This window comes from Toxorhynchites rutilus, chromosome 2 (genome assembly GCF_029784135.1).
Source record: "Toxorhynchites rutilus septentrionalis strain SRP chromosome 2, ASM2978413v1, whole genome shotgun sequence".
Classification (NCBI taxonomy): Eukaryota; Metazoa; Arthropoda; class Insecta; order Diptera; family Culicidae; genus Toxorhynchites; species Toxorhynchites rutilus.
Window position 1 is genome coordinate 333610443 of NC_073745.1, and position 20001 is coordinate 333630443.

The window sequence follows — 20001 nt, forward strand, 5'->3', positions numbered from 1 at the left end:
CGACCAAATACATTTTGTTTTGTGACAATCAAGTGCAATTAACAGGGAAGCTTCTGAAGATTATTCTTCCCCATCAGTAGAATATTTTTGTATTCAATATTAGATGTATAAAATGAAAACGAAAAATAATTCACATCGCGAAAATCATAATTTTCCATCGATTAATGCTCAGTCGCTGAAAGCTTCAAACTCAAAGAGTTCTTTCGCCTCTAGTTTCTCTTCCAAATACCCAAAGTCAACCACACCTTTTCTCGATGCATTAATGAACAAAAATCATAATTAAGCGATGTTTTAGTGGCGAAACGCATTCAGTATGTTTTGAACTGTGAGGGAGCGCAGAAGGGCCAAATAAAACGGGATTTTTACGTCGGGATCGTTAAGCCAAAAGGGAATCCATCGAGAGGAGAGTGGTACCACTGAAAAGGGGACCAAGAAAAAGTACCAGCAAATTGTTTCCGCTTGAGGCATTGGAGCAGCCGTCATACACATATACACGCGCGCAACTCTTTTCGTTTGGTGGTTATCGCATTGATTACTGGCGGGCGTCTAGGAGAAGAAACCGAAAAGATGTCATCGTTGCTGAAACATAATCTGTCAGTTCTGCTTAGAACTTACAAGTATGTTGAAGCGAAAGAGTTTATTTAGTTTTCTGTTTAAAATATAATACTGCGGGAAAATACTTTTTTTTTATAATTCATGTTTGAGAATTAGTGACAAGCAATCTATTACTCATTATGCATAGGGCAAACATAAGAAAGCGGAGAAATAAATCTTGCACCAATTTTGCGTGATTGCTTCTTTTGCTGAATTTTTGCCCTTGGCTACATACAAGTTGTTCGACGACGAATCTTGCTTTGCTAGCCGTGTTGCATCACCCGGGTATAAATCATGACTGGGATGAGGTTTCAAGCAGTACCCGTATTTATAGATTTTTGTGATTTAAATAATTAGTAGTTGTCTTAAGTTATAGACACTTAAAACTTCTTCATTTCGTTCGACTCTATCAATAGTTGGCAAGGCATATAACTCGTGGACATTTTATCTTTAGAATGAGGTGATAGTAATGGCACTTTGTTCAGTCGACAAAGAGGTATTGAGGTTAAAACCTTGTGCCTCCGACGTAACGCTCTCGTTTTCGAATTCCCCGAAATAATCATTCATCCATTAATTGAGAATTTATTCAGATTCAACTTCAAACAAATGATCACTAAACCAACGATAGTCCTACGTCAATCTTGCGGTTATACCATAGGAATAACCCATTTGCTGTTTTTGAATATTTTAAAGTTAAATGCTACGAGTTAAGCCTTAAGAAAAGTTGCTGCTTGGCTGGCTTGACCGAAACTAAAATATAAACCACAATCGATATCTTTTTATACTCTCGCCCGGTGCAGACTAATCCTTGTACCCCTAATATTTTGTTTTTGCAACGTAGAACTACGTCTTTGATTTGTATATTGAAATATTGTATATTGAAAAGTTTAAAGATTTCAAATGCAAAAATAATGTTAAGGGATTTCTAACGTTAATTGAATTTAAATGCAATTCCTTAGTATCTCCAATGTGAGTGCAACCACTGCTTTGAGCTTACATTGATCATAGACTGAGCATGTATTCCGTAGCGAGCGATTTGGGCGAGACTGATCCCCATGGCAGCATAGCAACAATTGTCAGTTTGCCGCTGTAAATGTAGTATTTATTATGCGCGCTTCTCGTTATTTTTATTTTTTCATTTCAGAATGAAGCTTTACTACAAGCGGCTTCAGAGTGGTATTGGTAAGGTACACCGTGGGAAGTGTGCCATCGGGGTAAATGGATCAATTTATTTTAAATAATTTACGTTTCGAACTAATAGATTGATCCTTAACGGCATTTTTGCGCTATCACAACAAACAAATCTCAATTGCAAGAATACACACACACACTTGTGAAGGATAATACACGAAATGTCATTTTCAGCTTTGGAAAAAGTTAGTTCACATGGTAGTTGTAAGTATCGATAGCACTAAAAGGGATCGCGTAAATAGTGGTTCTGTTATACGGTAACTATTGCAAACTAGTATTCAATAAATAACAGGTTATTCAAGCATAAGCTTCTAGTATTCTTTGCCCATAGATGATTTTTTTTAGAAACTTCAAGCAACTTCACGGTTTGTCTCGAAAGAAGCTGTCGAGATTGCCCGAAAGAAACTGTCGAGATTGCTCGAAAGGAAAACTTAAACTTATGTCTAAAGGCTGATTATTTTTATCTTTTCCAGAGAATAACACGTGAGTGCCTCCTTATCGACTCTACAGTGTGGATGAGTTATTTCTATACTCAAGCTTGATTTTTAGCTCATGTTTTGTCATCCCGATTTATGACATTAAATGGGACATAACATAACAGAAAATGTCATGACTCACAAATACTGGTAAGCATTTGTATAATATACATGGTACAGCAATATAAGATTAATACGAGCGAGCGAAACAAAAGACAAATAAGCTTTCCGCATACTTTGCCACATACACGGATATTGTTCTCATTCATGCGTTCCTTTTTTACTCTTAGAAAACACTTTCCAACTTCATTTTATAATCAGGTGCAATATTATCACGTATTTGCTGAACAACTGCTGAAGCATCATTAGCCATGTGGATAGCGTGGTCGTGTAAAATAGCTTTGCATTCCAGTCGGTCTTGGTTCGATCCCCATTGACGTCGTATGGACTTTTTTTTTGGCACAATCCCAAATGAAATGAGGAAAGAAAACAGAAAGAGATGTCTGCACGCATACATACAAACCATTTTTAAGCTTTTGAAACAGCTCATTATTTGCGCATTTGACTCTCCAGCACACTAAATGGCATCATTTCTACCAAAGATGAAATGTTTTCTGCCAACGCTAGTTTGGGTGTAAGCTCATTTAGTATAATAAATCGGGATGCCAAAACATGTGCTAAACATTAATTTTGGGTGTATGGACAAAATGGGAATACTTCATATTTCCTTAAGTTTAAAGTATCTATGGACTAAATAGTTGTGATGTATAGCATCTCAAGATTTGTAGAGGAATACCGATACGATTAATATGCGAAATATCAAAACATTTTCTCAGCAAAAAAGATTATCAGTGTTGAAACTAGTTCATAAAAATTATGGACTTGGTTTGATAGCGTTTTTTTGTTGACTTTGCTAAAATGCTTTTTGTTCAGATATGATATACATATAATATACATTCTCATGTTTCTGCTTAATTCTAATATTGTAATTGATTAGGACCGCCTGATTTGTTGGGTTTAACATTTTTTATGACATAACTTGCTTGTTTTTATTAGAGGAAACGCATCGTTTTCCTGTAGGAGTTTAACTGTGTGTTTGTATATAGTTGAAATGTTTATGAATAAATAGTTGTATCATTGTGAATGTGAATTTGTGAAAGCCTTTTTGTAGATCAGTTTTTTGTTATATCCCGACCACAAAAGGAAAAGGTTGCCATAATGTATTCAGTTCAAAATAGTGTGTGTTGTTTTCATTATGAAATTGATGAAAAACTTTTGTTGCCAACGAAATTTCTAACTAAATTCTGAGCCAGTTCCCCATCACAACGTTTCAAATGAGATCACACCTAAAACGTAAAAGTAATACTATTTTATAATTAGCATCTCAAAACGATATGCGTAAATAATGTTGAATGAGTATATTTCCAATTTAGTACTGAAAATTGTGTACTCAATAAAAAAACACCATCCGTGTGTGAGGCTCTCTTCAATGTTTGTGTATGTCAGGCAAAATTCTAAATTTACTTCTTCGTCACTGTTTTTTCTCTGTTCGAATCCCACACAATTCGACCGCATCCGTCTTCGAGCGCATGATTTGTAAGAAATAGTAATTGAAAGAAGGTTTTAATTGAAGCAATTGAAAGCAGGTTTTTCAATTGAATATCACGCGATCACACATCAATCACATACGCCCCTGCTTTTAATGGTAGCTCCATTTCCGGAACACGTAGCTCCATGGAATGATCTCAGCAATTATGCGGCGAGAGTCCATTATCATCGAATTAATGACCGGTGATGTCCTTCCCACCATTAGTTGAAACCTGAACAGGGAGGTAATGTCATTCCTTTCGACATTTTGATCGCGCCCGAATTGGGTTCAATTTCCCTCTGCCGGGTAGCCGACTAATGACCGCCACCGGTCCGGTCCATAGCTTGCTTTGAAGGAACCCGCCCGGAATATGATCTCATTAGGCGTCATTCAGCGAACATTATTATTCTCGGCGAAACACGCAATTTGAATCTCATCAACAGCTGCTGCTCTGTGTCTCTGATCTGATCGACTGATCATAACTTACGGTGCTGCCTTAGTTGACATTAAGTCTCCTCTGTGTGAAATTTGCGAACCCAACGCTTCGATTCGACGTTTGGATGCTGCGATGGCTCCACGCGCGATTGAAGGCAGCGCAACTGCCTCCGGATTCGAGAACGAGAACCAATCGATGCTAATAGTAACGGTGTTCCACGATGCCAAAGTGAAGCGTGAATCGAATTAACTTCAAGAACGGGCGCAATTTTGAGTTCGAGCTCGATTGGAATCAATTGACAGCCAAATTCTCCCGCACAAGATGCTGAATAGAATACTTTGGGCCTACAGAGGGTGTGTGTGGCATCATCTTACGTCGACATTTGCGCAGGGTGCTGTTATTAAAAAAATTACACCAAGCACCAACCGGGCAGGGCAAGGCGAGGGAACATGGTTTCATTTTTTTCCGGTACATGGTCTGTGTGAAACCGAAAGAATAACTCGTAAAACTAGACGACCTTGTGCACGTAATCGAGAGCGCCGAACATGGGGTCTGTCGGACAGAAAATGAAGGGAGTGATAATTACTCACTTTAAGTGTTCTTTTGCGGTGTGACGAGAAACAATTGAATTCGAGGGCTCAAAATATGGCGCATTTTAATTTTCGCATTACATTACAGCGGATTTGGGCGGTTTTTGTTCCTCCTTTTGAGCTTGCTTGTAAGACCATTGTTGTTCGAATACAAGTCGGACAGTGATTGAGTTATGCTCCGTTTGTATGATTTTACATAAAGCAATTTCATGTCTCCCGAAAATTCGTAGATTAGCTTCCGATCCTCTTTAAATTTTTTGAAACTTTGCCGGCAACGAATTTTTCTCATCAATTCTGATTGTGGTTTGTTGACTGAGTTCATTCGAATCGAAACTTTTAAGCAGATGTTGGAATGGTCACTATGATAAAATATGCTTATTCCATCAATCACTACGTGGAACGTGTCAATAAGGGTATACAATATATAACAAAAAAAAAAAACTACATCGCTGTCCAGTTCCACACGCATAAGGAATTTCCAGGTGTTATCGCCAATTGTCCAATTTCACGACATGAAAAATTGCCCCATATGCGATGAACCTGTTCCTGTGAACATTGACAGGAATGAGTCGCGCGTTAACCATCTTCAAACTGGTTCTGTTACGATTATTAATACCAAAATGGAATCAGTCCTGTGAAATCCCGAAAAAATAAATAATCAATTTACCAAAAAGGGCAACGAGGGAGGAGTCCGAGTTTGATTAATCACCATCGATTAGAGCACCCGGTAGGAATTTAATTTGATTCCGTGGCTCATGTCCTGGTCGCAAAATCGCAAGGCAAGCAGCCGAAATCTAATGTTGAGTAAGTAAGTCTCAACAACGAATCACACTGGCCACTGACAGCATGATTGATGGGGTGTCATTGCGATACAAGCTTCACCACGGGATCAATTTCAAGCCGACCCGCGAGCATGGATCTCATCAGAATCGGGACACGCTGATTGGGGCGAGAGTCTCGGTAGCCCGCGTTGGTTGGGATAAACAACTTAGCGCCACACCCCGCAGAAAAACAAGCGGTGGAGGTCCCTGATCGCGCGGGATTGATTAATTTGGTGTTGATATTCTAACTCATCAATAAACTCCTAAAATGGACCAAGGCTGAATCGTAGTCGAAGGGGAGGGGGCTACAAGACAATTAACACCATTAGCAGTTCAGGAACGCTTCCTAATAGCCACCACCCAAAGAGCAAGGTGGGACAGTGAAACTAGCCAATTTTATGGTGATGTGTTATCTGTTTACAGTACTTAATTTGATTTGCCGTCGGCAAATTGATTTGACATTTTCAAGTCTGTCACCGGGTTTGGTAATTTGTCATCTATTTTGCGTGCGGCAGTGCGTTCAACTCAAGGGTCTGCAATGAGAGGTCAAAAAATCGACTTTATTTTTCGCTGTAGAGACGAATGAACTCTCATAGTTTAAAGTCTTTTTAATTCAATATCGTCGTCGTCGACTTTACTTCTCGCTTCAAAGTTATACAAAGAATTGAGGGACGTAGCCAGTGTTTGCCGATTGAACGTTTCACAGAATAGCTTACTTTCGATTGTTGAAATATGTTCTTGCAGTAGTAATTTCCCATAATGGCATTCCTTTGTTGTTACATTATAAGAATCATGATACAAACGAGAACGAGAGAACTCTTCTTCAGTTGGCACTGCACGAAACACAAGCATGTGAACCAAAACGTCATGTTCGCTTTCGGTGCTGCAGGACTATATTCTTCTTTGCCTCTCATTCGCTACATATCGAATCCTCCATGCACCTTGGAGGAGCAGAATCATACGGACTGCGTAAGCGAATGATGCACACTCTGTTACCACAACTGAACCTGACCCATATATGTCCTGGGTGAACAATACTCAGAGAAGGGTAGTCAGATTATATCTTTATTTTTAAACGCTGCTATCTCTTGCGTTTTCCTACTCTACTTACTTTTTGGCTCGTGTCTCCTCCCCAATGCTGTTCAGAACGGAATCAATCGTATCTCGCTGGCTCCGAAAATATGTGTGAAATGCGAATGAAAACAACGAATAACTCCACTAATGTCATTGATAGTATGCTATTAGCTAGAAATCACTAGCAAAAATCCATTTTACTCGCTTTTGTATGTCGCAAACAATGTTCGTTTGTCAGGCAATGGAACCACCGACAACAGTATCTCGCTTGCGGGACAATTTGCACCCATGTAGACCGCATAGTATTCCTAGCAACACCGGATCCAGTAAAGAATGGACCTTTTTCGTTTTAGTTATTCCTTCATTTGCCGGTCACCGCTGAAAAAAAAATCCTCAATGCTATTGATCCATAATTTCGCCAACGTCGAATGATGACGTTTGTATTTCTTTATGTTTCGTCCGTGCAGCAGTGATTCATGATAGGTAAAAAAGATGATGTGTGCGGTTCATACAATCATTAAACGTGCTGTCCGTTGTTATGCTCAGCTCGGATATGCAATCAACAAGGTTCGTTCCTCACTTCGTTTATTCACTTGGTGCAACAAAAGCGATTACTCATATTCTGTTCAAGTATCTGAATCAACCACTGAATGTTCGTGAATGATAACTAGTATGACACTTTGTGGATATTTGGATATTGACAGATTTGCAAACACTGATTCTCATATGGTATTTCTGCATGTTTATTAAAACCTATAATTCGTGAATGAATTCTGTAGAGTAACGTTTTGAATTATTCAAGTGTTAGCTATAGCTTTTTCTCGTATACTACATTGTTGGTCTACTTGTCCAAAACAAGTGGATGACCCTTCGCGTATCATGATCAAGCTAACCAAACGAAAAGCGACATCTTCGGATTAGTCCTATTGGCAATCTGATTGAGAGAGAGTAACGCAATCCAATATTAAATCGTCCATAATTTTTGGCGTAGCACTGTATCTCCTCGTTAGAGTGCGAAATCAGAAAACGAATCACGTTTTTATGCAAGAAAATTCAACGTTAATAACTATTTCTACTACGAACGTATTTTGACGAGATGCATACCATATGAATCGGAAATTCCTTAAGATTTGCTATACATTACAATCTCCTACTCTGTATATGGTTTGAAATGATGGAAATTAGAAGTGTACTTCCATTCATCAATACATTTGCTTTGCTCATTCGAGTGCTTACCTGCCCGTACCGTCAATTAGGAGCAGTTTATGTAGCCGCGATAATACAAACAACGAAGGGAACAATTGCTAGGGTATAAATAGTGGATCTACGGTGTGGCCAATTTTCAGTCTCTTTCTATACTCATAGCAGCGAACATCGCTTGTTCTTCTTGTTTTGTGTCTCATCATAAGGACTTCATTTCCCCGTGAACTGTAGACGTGACCAAACGTCTCACTCGCTGATGCCTCTGGCATTCCAGTCAATGCTTGATGCATTGACGCCATGGTAAAGCAGCCGTTATCATAAAGTTTTGCGCCACACAATTATTTGGGGGATTATCGAGTTAGGCCCTTGTTGTCGGCTTACAAAGAGAATATGTCGGTCTTCCTTCATCAAGGATGACGACGACGCTAATCTTGAGCATAAAGAAGCAATGCAACTCTTTTCGAGACTAGTTACTTTTTAGCATAGCGCAAAATGGTGAGAAGTGTGTATAAATCCAATCCCATCAAGTCTCCAGTGTATGGCTCTATGTGCGTATGTTGGACGCTTGTTTGGTACTGGTTGAGCTGCCCTGCACGAACGATATCTGGAGTTGCGATTAAATTGAGGAAATGCTAAATAACATGCAGCATGACACTTGATACTGGCAGGTATTGATATTGTTGTTGTTTCCATGCGATGCCGGAAATAGATTGATTTAATTAGGAGATATGCGATATAGGTGCTGGTGCAATAATGACATAATCATCTGCAGCTGAGTGTGTGTCAAACGTGAGAAAGGTTATCGAAATAGTGTTCACGATAAATACTCAAAGCATTGACGCGAAAATCAATTTGCGACTTGTAACTGGTGTATTGTTTTTGCGAGATCAATTATCTACACCTGCTTCTACAAAAAAAAAACTTTTCAGGATGACCAAAACTTTCTACTCAAGATTCATTTATGAAATTTCAAAGCATATTGAAATTATATCCGATGTTATGGACAAGCGAATTGAATAAGAGGTCCTATGTCAACAATGAGTTCGTGTTTTGGAATCGACCCCGACTCTAACTTTAGAATTCTCACTTCAGCCTGCTTCCGTCAATGCAGTGAGTAATTTAATAATACTTTTTTTTGTTGATTTGTTGGGTCGACATTTCTTTTAACGTTTTTTTCTTGAGGACCGATGTGGTCAATTAATAGAAAATATTTCTCGGATTAAAAAGTTTGATTTTCATATTTGACGACTTAAATTATTTATTTTTTTCACCCATTTTTTTAATAGTTGTGTAGTTGTATTTTGCGCGAAAATATTTCCTCATTCTACTATAGGTATGTACTTAACGAGATTTCGTTGTTGGATAACACGTTTTCATTTTATTTTGAGATGCGTGGTCATCGTTTGGGGGTCATCGGAGCAACAACGTTGCCGGCGAGCGTCGAGCGTGAATAGATTGTCTTTCTTAAGACAAGCGAAGAAGGATAAATGGAGTAGTTTCCTGTCCACGAGGGTCCTTCTCAGGACAAATGATCGGCAAAAAGTCTCTATAAACCAAACACCGAAGGAGGAAGGTTTGAGATGCAGTTTCGAAGATTCATAGGGGAAGTGCGGATAAAGGAATAGGGGAAGTGAGGATAAAATGGACAAACGATTGATTTGTGTAGTTACATTATGAATTGCATATTTCCGTTCATGAGTTTAAGTTGTCTCATTTTCAATATTTTAACTCAGTCACTTTTCTTTTTTTTCCGCGAAAAAAGATAAGTATAAGTCTAATTAGTGATTTTTTCGTAATCTTTTGTAGTTAGTCCAGATTCCTCACAATTCTGGTGAGTTTCGGAAATATGGAAAAGGAGAACGATTCTTAGAGGTTAAAAGTATAATCGTAATGTTGCTGAAAATTATTACGTTGTATTTTCTGAAGCCAATTGAGGGGCTTAGAATGAGAGGGGTGTAAGTGATTTGATCGATTTCTCTACATCGAGTCTCTCTTTTGGTCATAACTCAGCTGCAAACTCATTCCCAGCTGTATTTTACAATGTGAAAGGTAGGTCAGAACCATCATCTATCGGATTCTATAGCAAACTCAAATTGGATCGTGTTTGCAGTTGAGTCATTAATCCAAGAAAAAGTTGACGAAGAGAAATCGATCAAGTCACTTACACCCCTTGCATTCTAAGCGCCTCAATTTGATTCCTGAATTCTTTTATCATTTCCCTCATTCGATGCGTTGGGGTTGAAAATCTCATGAATCTTGTAATACTTCATACTTTTTAATACCAAACATGTACAAAACAGTTTTCAGCATTTTTTGCGAAAAATATAAATCGCGATGTTGACGTAGAACTACCGTTAGCTTTGTAATAATTTATCTTGCCAATTTTGCACGTCCATTCAAGACGTTAGCAAACTTGGAACAGGATTACCAATCATGACTGAGTGGATTTGAAGCAGGTGCCCTTATTAATATTTTTTGTGATTTCTTCATTTTACACAAGCCCATAAGTCCAAAAACAATGTTCGGTGCACAAATGGATACTTTTTTGAAAAATACTCAGCGACAATTATACCGCCTTCTCCCACTAATAGGAAGTTCAAATCAATTGGTTTTAGAGATATTGAAAAAGGATTTTGAATTAATATGTAACAAGCATATAACGCGTAGGGATTATATCTTTCGAATGAAGTGATTATCATACTGCTTCGTTCAGCCGACAAACAGGTATTAACGCTAAAACACCTTCAAAGTAACGCCCTCGTTTTCGAAACATTGAACATACCCACATGAACGTAGAAATAGGTAGTTCTACGTTGAAAGCATTCACTGGTTTAGGGATAGATATTCTGAGCCGAATTTGAACCTCCAATTCGTCATCCAAATTCATCTCATGGGAAGTTGCAACTACACCATTTCATATCATCTTATTCGAAAATTTTCAATGGGGAATTGAATGAATGTGTAGAGTTATTTGCACAGTTTTCTATCAGGCCTAACATGCTGCTCAGTTTGTATTTACTTCAACAAGTTGAGTGGATATGGTGAACAATACTCAAATGGGCGTGACGAGGTTCTTCATAATGGAACATAACGGTAGTATATTGTAAAAATTTTACAACTGGTCACGTTCTTTTACGGCTTTGCTGCTTGTCATTTGAGTATTTTTGAGATGTTAATGGGGGTATTGTGATGAGTTGTGATAGAAAAATGATCATTCATTAGAGAAAAAAAGTTCTATCCTATTTCAACATAAGCATACCATAATACGGTTTAACAGAATGCGTCGTCGATCAATCTTGATGACAATCCAGTAGAGTCAATATACTCAAAGTAATCCGGATTTATCTTGGAACACACAAACGAAACAACGTCAGGAAAAAAAATCTCACCCATCGTCCTTCGTTTCCTTCCAAGCCGTTGAGTATCCGCTTTGGTTCGATCCATTTGCTTATCTAAATAGCTCACTTAATGGCTGAATTCAGCATGTCTAGCTTCCGCTAGTATCACTCCCAAGATCACCAACCCGGACCAGACCGGGTAATTGCTCGCGCTTTGACAGCTGAGCAGCAAATCATGATTGAACGTAAACAAGAGTTATATTTCGTCGTGCCAAATCAACCACCCCCCGTTCAATTCTTGGCAGAACGAATCGCGAATTCAGATACCAGATACAAACGTCCAATTTAAATGAGCCAAAGCATTGCGTGTTCGACGGCTGCTGCTTGTTCCATTTGCATATCGCGGCGGAAAAACACTTCTCTAGAGCACCACTAGAAGAACATTGGAGACCATGGTTGGGGCATTGTGGTGGACTGTCACACAACACCGTCGTTTCAGGGAAAACAACTAAATCAAACCCAACAGTACCAAAGCACCTCCACCACCACGTGATCTGTAATCAGTGGGGTCCAAGGCAAAGTCAATCAATGACGCGCTTTGAACTTGCGGACTCTCGAACTCGCGCACGCGCCGGGCAACAAAAGCGCAAGTGTTGCCATCTCAATAATGACATTGTCACGCTTTTATTCTTCTTCGTTCTCTTGATCTTCAACTTGCTGTTGCTGTTGGTTTCGAAGCGGATGAACTTGCCATCGCGGTTCGAAGGATATGATGGTATGACCTGAAGTTTTACGAACTTTTCAGTTCATAGCTCCAATGAGTTTTATTCAAGATCAGTGCCAATGGTGTTAGTTTTCCGTCCGCTTAGTCGTTTGTGGACTAGATTTGTGGGATGCAATGGATCAATGGAAGGAAATATAGGAAGATTTCCACTGAGACCAAGTTTTTCGAATGAAAACACGCAAATACATTCAAGAAGAAAAAAAATAGGAAAAAACTGTTATATCTTTCTATAAATTTATTATAGTTTCGTAGATGTAACAATTTTAAACGATTCCAGTCATCACAACTATGCTAATCTGAGTTGCTCTCATCATCACGCCTTTCCATGCTATGATCGAAGGAATTATTCAATGCAATAACAACAATTCATCAATATCATAAATATCCACAAACCTTACTCCATTTGTTTTTTTTTGTTAATTCTATCTTCTCACTGATATCGATTGAAAACAAATCAACTGACGGCGCAAACCCATGACGATTACGTCGCAAAACTTGCAAAAGGCAGTAGGCAGACAGTCAAAACCTAGGCGCCCAATGTTTATGATCATCGTTCAATGGAACAATAGTGGAGCCTTATGCTGAATTTAATTATATCTTATTTTCCCTTCAGACTCTGCCTTCTCAATTCCCCTGATCAAAATGCGAGTAACAGAAGAGAAAATAAAAATGAATTGTTGGGGGTTGCAAAAGCGAATAAATCCATTGATTGGGTTCGAGTTTGTTTTTCTATCCCCGTCTGCTATTACTTTTGCTGCTTTGGATATGATGGATCTGATTGCGTTTGGGTTGTGTGGTATTCCAGCGGATGGGATCATGCCTCACTTCGTCTAGCGCGTTTGCAACCGATGAGTGAAAGAGATATAATTCTTCGCGCTGATCTATATTTAGGTATGGCTTTTTCCCGACCTAGCTTTCGAGCGATCTTCGCGGATCGTTTCGCAGCGAAAGGCGCAAATATGAAGCAATGACGATTCATTGATCCACTTAATGTCTTTTATTGTCGGTAATAGAATTAAATATTGATTAAATCTACAATATGTGTGGATGAAGGTTTCAGCGAAGACTCAGGAGATTTTGTTTTTCATTTGAAAATGTTGCCATTCAAGTGCGGAGAATATTTGTGTTACGAGAACATGGCTCCCAACGAATGAATGATAGGTAGATGGATGTTCATTTATTTAGGTTTTATGCAGACCTGGCGGGGCACGCTTTCTTTTTGAGATAGTAGTTGAGAATCTCTAATATAGAATCATTATCAGGGACAATTTTCATTCAAGATTCACTCACAACTCGCAAAAAAAGTATTGTTCTAAGAAACAGAATACATATTCGATTTAAAAAAGTACATTTTCTTTCATTCTTTTTTCAATTTTCGATGCGTATTTCTTCCACTTGCAAATCTACTATCATTTTCATTTCACAAATTTGTACACGAAGCTGCTGGCAAGTCGAAATAAATAAAATTTTAAAACATCTTTTAGACTGCCATTTATAGCATCACATACTTCCGGAATTATCTTAGCTATGGATGCTTTCGAGACTCTAAAAATATCGACAACAATCTGAACGATATTCCAGAAAAAAGGCACATCAATGTTGTTTTCTTTAATTTCACTCTTGCAGGTATAGCATCCCTCATGAGTGTATCTTGGCGTTGTATTTTTGGGCCAATGAAATCCAACAGTGTTTCCACTTATTCAGGTGTTTTTCTCAACACTGCTCTGTACTCTAGAGGATCATCATCGTAGAATTCCTTCAATATTGTATTTGTTGCTCCATTTCCTTGCATCTTATTTCTGGCCCAAATCTTTCTGCCTTTCTGCTTTTTCGGATAGTACCTTCAGTTCAAAGAAATTCAGCACAAAGTATTTTTATACACGGTCAGCGTGTATTTCGCGATAAAATTATGTGATGATAAATGAAACTGAAAACCTGAGACGAAAACTGTCGATTTCGGATCAATCATCTGTCAAATTCGGACCTTATTGCTGATTCTGACTATTTGATGGACATTTGAAAAATCATCTGGCATCCCTGGTAAGCCAATTCTGTAGTATATAGTTTCTCGTCAGCAGCTTACACTGTGTGAGCGGACAAGGCGAGTCAACCAATTGTCAAGCGAGTCAACCAATTGTCAAGCGAGTTCACCGGCCCTGTAGCTGCTCACTGTCAAGTCAGCTACTAGCAACATATAAATGGGCCTTTAGGGATTGCATTACCGTGCCAACATTTCAATAACCGGTTATTCGTTAATGAAAATTTCATTACCGATAAAATCGGTAAAAAAAAACCTTAAAATAAAACCATTTTCTTCTCATGACAACTCTACACGAGCTGATGATTGAGCCGGCTAGTGACCATTCTACTGGATTCCTCGAGTCGAGAAGACGCACCACGCTAGATATGGGGTACAGACCTGGGGGCGTTGCTAATTAATGGTCAGCTGCATCCCAATAGGAAGTATTCCGTGTCGGGCACACGTACAGAGCATTGGAGACTGCAACATCCCAATTATGAGAAAAACGTGTAATACTAACCTCGAGCCAACCGCGACTAATTGGTTACATATTACTAACATAGATGATAAGAAAAATTGTCAAAATATTGAACTCCCGGCCCCGTCAGGCTAACGCCATATGAGCCTTGATAAAAATGTATATTTTGGATAAAAAAAACATTTTCTTGAAGACAAGGCATTTATTGATACTGATTAGTTTACAAAAAGTTGGTTGAAGTAATACTTAAGGACACAGAGAATGTTAATTTTGTCGTCTTCTTATCTTGATCAGATCTTATTAACAAAATTTCCCGAGTTTCCGTTCAGAGTCCAATTATTTTGGGCATACAGTACGGAGAGCATCGAACACTATTGTCATGGATTTGTCTCTGATGCCCTCTGTACGAAAACTCTTGTCCGAAGGTTTATAGACGTTTATAGTTTATAGACGTTGAGCTTGGGCTGGACGTTTTTCCTTGATGCTCAACTGTTCTGCAGATTTCGCATCGTCCAGTGGATTTTTCCTCCTGTTGTCCAGCTACTGAATCATTATCGTCAAATTTGAGCAAGTCAGGAACAATTTCAAATGCCTGCTTGATCAATGACGGACGTTCGATAGAAGACGCCAAAGTCATCATTAATTGTGTCATGACCACGAGCAAAATGATTATTCATATATGGGAGAGATTTGCGATCAGAATTGATTCGAGGGCCTCAACCAATTCTTTTGTCGCTGTCAGTTCTTCATCGCTGAAACATATCTTGTGTTTCGTTTTCAGATTTTCAGATCAAGCAACGATTTTTGAACTGAAGTTCGGAGGTCGTAGAATCGGCGGAATACTGTCAATTGTTATTGAGGTGTTTTCTCGGGATACGTTGGATACAGCGACATGAGAACGATACATTAAATTCAAAAAGAGCAGTTATTGGGAAATTGTTCTATTACTGGTGGACAAAATAAAGTAATTCAACATTCAACAAGATTCTGCTTGAAACTAATATTTAATTTGGCCGCCTTTAGCTTCAATCATGAATTGCAGGCGTCGAGGCATACTTTCAACGAGGTTCCTGATATGTTGGGAGTTGATATTCAACCAGGCTTTTTCCAAAGCATCAAACAGGTTATCGCGGTTGGTGACATCTCCCTTGTTGACATTTCGATCCGAAATTGGCCACAAATGTTGTATTGGATTTAAATCCAAGCTTTGTGGTGATGCACAGAATGAAGCAGTGGTTTTACGGGCGGTATGCTTAGGATCGTGGTCTTGTTGAAAAATAAACTTCTTCTCTAAGCCAACTTCTCGCGCTGACTCTCCAAGATTCCTCTGCCGTCTGCCGTCATTATGCCATACATTTTCTCAAGATTGCCCACACCCGACCAAGCAAAGCACCTCACCATGATACTTTTTGTCGACAAGTTTCTCGCAATGTTTCGTCCAAACTCGTGCTCGTTGTTTGCTGCTGAATAGTTCAAATTTACTTTCATCGCGTCCACCCCCCCCCTCCTCATCAGAGAGAGGGAAGGAGCGTCTATTCACCATGGAAACGTTTCGTGTCTCCTAAAACATTCGCAGGGGGACGAGCATCTAACCACCATAGAATCATTTATTGCACCCTAAAACCTCAATATGCCTAATTTGGTTGTGCACCCGTGGCCGAGTGGTTAGCATCTCACATTATCGAGCCGCGGGTGTTCGGGTTCGATTCCCGTTCTGGCCAAGGGATTTTTCTCAGAGAAATTTCCTCCGACTTGCACTGTGGTCACGCGTATTCTAGAGCTTGCCCCTCGGAATCATTCAAGGCGTGTTATTTGGATTAAGAAATCTCAAAAGTATTAACCTCAATATGCCTAATTTGGTTTGCTTGATTAATTCTCGAGTAATGCAAAAATTTGTGATTCATTTGTATGGTAGCCCCCCCTTAGAGAGGGGTGGTGGAGAGTCTAACCACCGTAAAACATTTATTGTACCCTAAAACCTTCGCATGCCAAATTTGGTTTCATTTGCTTGATTAATTCTCGAGTAATGCAGAAATTTGTGTTTCATTTGTATGGCAGCCCCCTAAGAGAGGGGGAGGAGTATCTAACCACCGTAATAACATTTATTGCACCCTAAAAACTTCACATGCCAAATTTGGATTCATCTGCTTGATTAATTCTCGAGTAATGCATAAATTTGTATCTCATTTGTCTGGCAAACCCCTCCCTCCCCAACGGAGATCGTTGACCTCGCATCGCTTGCATGAATTTAATGAATTCAATCATCCACATCCACAACAAAAGTTACAACACGTCATTTAGTCAGATCATGATTTCCTCTGCAGACAAGGTAATCGAATGCCTAAGTCAAATTTGGCATTCCCTCGTTAGGGTTGGGGTTGAGGTTGGTGCACTAACAAATAGAACGAGACTATGAAGTTGCAAGCCGAACGGTGTGACCTTCTCTAAACGATCGCTGGAAACAACCGCGCCCGCGTCGTGAAGGGCACCCGGGACCCACAGAACTCGAAACAGGGCGCGCCTCGGCGTCTCTGATTATCTTGCCGGTTGCATTTAAATTGATTGCTTAATTTGCACTCTCTTTGATTGTGCTTTTGAAAGGATCCGTTCTCGCGCCATTGGGATATCTTCATTTCGAAGAGTGGCCCTCGGCGTTAGCCTGCATCATGGCTCGAATTCATTGCAGTTTATCGCACTGTCAAAATGCGCTCCACCCCCAAAAATCATAACCCATTAGATGGTCAGTGCTAATCGCACTTTAATTGAGGTGGTGCAAAGGATTCGAGTAGCGCTTACCTCATCCCGTCGAAGCCATCGTCGGACCCGTTGATGGTGAGGACCGGGGCGCGGGCATACGCTTTGGCCACTCGGCGGTTCCGCTCGAAGACGATCACTTTCGCCCAGATCTCGTCGTCGATTTGTGTCCATTTGTCCAACACTTCCTGAATGTGTTCCTGTGCAGATGAGAAAAGTGGTATATAAAGATAAGTTGCAGATTGATGCGGATTCGGACAAATAATTGAGTGGTTGGTAAATGTGAACAAATGGTGGATGATTATGTTTCTTTTCTGCATATGTAAGCATTTTTCACAATTTCACACCCAATATATTACTGAAATCATCATACCGTCGTCGGTAGCCTTGGTCAAACTTGTTGGGCTGATGTTAATCTAAAAACTTCGTCTCAGACGAGAAGAAGTGTCATGAAGACGGTGCAGTGATTTATTGCGGATTCCATAAATCATGACCGTGCTTATGATGATGAATCAAAACAAGACAACGGAGGAAAGGTGTAAAAATGCACACGATCTGTGTGCAGCTGTGGTCATTCACCGCCGTGAAAATGTCATTGGACCAGACGAGACGAGCCTAATCGATGGCGAAAGATTGACGCGTTACGAAAAGATTGCAATATTTCCATAAGTCTCTCAAGGCTCAAACTGCTGTACAGACAGAATCTAATGTGCCCAAACTGTCAGCGTTTTTTTCGCGAGCTGCACGAATTTGCATTTTACATGCTGTGGGAGCTGGGATGGGATGTTGCAATTGCTCCGACACGAGTTTCATTTCTAGCTTATCCGGACCGGTTACAAATCTTTGTTTCGTTCCGTACCTCCGTCCCCCCGTTCTAAATCCAAGTCTAAGTTGTTGGCGCGATTGGCATAGAACATATGCTCTCCGTGGCTTGGAATGCAATGTGTTTCTTCGATCTGTGCACAACAAAAGCCATATCGCGCTTTCGTATCTCGCTCAACGCCACCACCGCATTAGAACACGGCACACCGTGTTGATACCTAATCTTGTTTAGCTTTTCTATCCCCTCGGCAGCTCCTCGGCTGCGCCCTTCCTACGCGAGGCGAGCCGATGCGAGATTGTGAGTGTGGCTGGGTTTCACACCCTGACCTCAGTTCGGTAAGTGTTGGAACCTTGGCTCACCGCTCCGGTATGGAACACATGGGGCCCAACAAATGAATGACATTTTATACAGTTAAATGCCCTCGGAGGGAAGGGTGCAACAAGTATAGCATTAAATAGTAACAGAAGTCACAACTTTGCAAGAGTACGATCTCAGAATAAAGATAGCGTTCCGTAAGCAGAGGGCAGATAAAAATTAGTGGTCGAGTAGAATCGACCATTACGTTTGTAGACTGTTTGCATCGCGATCGAAGGAAACAATCGGAATGAAAAAAAAAACCAACAGTGATCGAAGGTTGCCCAACATAATAACGATGGTGTGGTGGTGGAATTACAGGCCGGCTGCAGCAGATCCAAATAGGATCACATAAAATGATTGACACCGCACCAAATTGCCGCTGGGGACTTCGCAATTCACAGATCACACAGATCCGCGGAGCCGCGGAGCAGCAATTTTATACTACATCTACCCACTGAATTAGATCCGCACACGTGCACCACGTCTTGGGCGGGGTGATTTATGCTCCGATTTGTACACACCCTCGGCTCCGTTGTGACGCTGTTGCTGCGCAACCCTCTTTATGACGGATCCGTATTTTGTGAGGTACGTGTGCGCTGCAAAGCAGCTTAAGTACATCAACGGTCCGAAGTGTGCCGAACCCGCGAAACTTCTATTATTAGCCGAGCGAACCGTGGCAATTTTCGCGCGCGCTCCCTGCGACGGTGACCTTTCGCCTCGTACGACAGTACTCCGTGGAGGGCTCCATCAAACATTGTGCCACAGCATTGCTGGCAGGCCGAACAACAACAATCTTAATAATGATTTGCGGTTGTTTGGGGTTAAGCAAATTGCGCACGAATAACCCACCCTTGGTGTTATTCCCAGTTCCAGTTCGATTGATGAAGTGCGAAACCGTTTGGAATTCCATACGGTTCCACTCGGGTCGTGATCGCAACGTTCTCATTCCTTAACTTTTCGGCAACGGTTTGGCTGTAAAGTTGAAATTAAATTCAGGTGCCCTTGCTGAACTTCGAATTAGGGAAATAATATACTTTGGATGTTATCATTAGTTACTTAACACTAGAACTACCGACATTTGTTATATACCTATTTCTACCGAACCGGTCAATTTGACCGGTGTGATGTCAAAATATAGAAATACGAAAAAAAATTACAGAGAATAAAATATATTTTATTTTAATATTGCAAGTACAAGATAAATACATTTATTTGCATAAAATATAGTATCTGAATTTGTATTTAGACATAAAAAACAAAAAAGTTAGAGTAACAGAGTGCAAAGTGATTTTTGAAATGCTGTAACTTCTTGAAAAATCAACGTATGAAGATGGGATGCATATCATTGTTATGAACATATTTTTATCTGGGTGTATGTAGATGTAGTGGACAAAAATATCAGGAAGGAATAAAAAATCGATTTCTTTCTGTTTTTTCAAACTATTTGTAGGCTAACACAATTTTTTGCTAACCA

General features: G+C 39.9%; 1 protein-coding gene across 1 annotated transcript in view; it reads right to left on the reverse strand.

Moving 5' to 3' along the window:
• Positions 1-20001, reverse strand: part of LOC129767118 (uncharacterized) — a 486003-nt gene that overhangs the window by 71874 nt on the left and 394128 nt on the right. The window contains exon 4 of the mRNA XM_055767739.1: positions 17390-17547. Coding sequence (XP_055623714.1) covers positions 17390-17547 — 158 coding nt within the window. The remainder of the gene's footprint in view (positions 1-17389; positions 17548-20001) is intronic.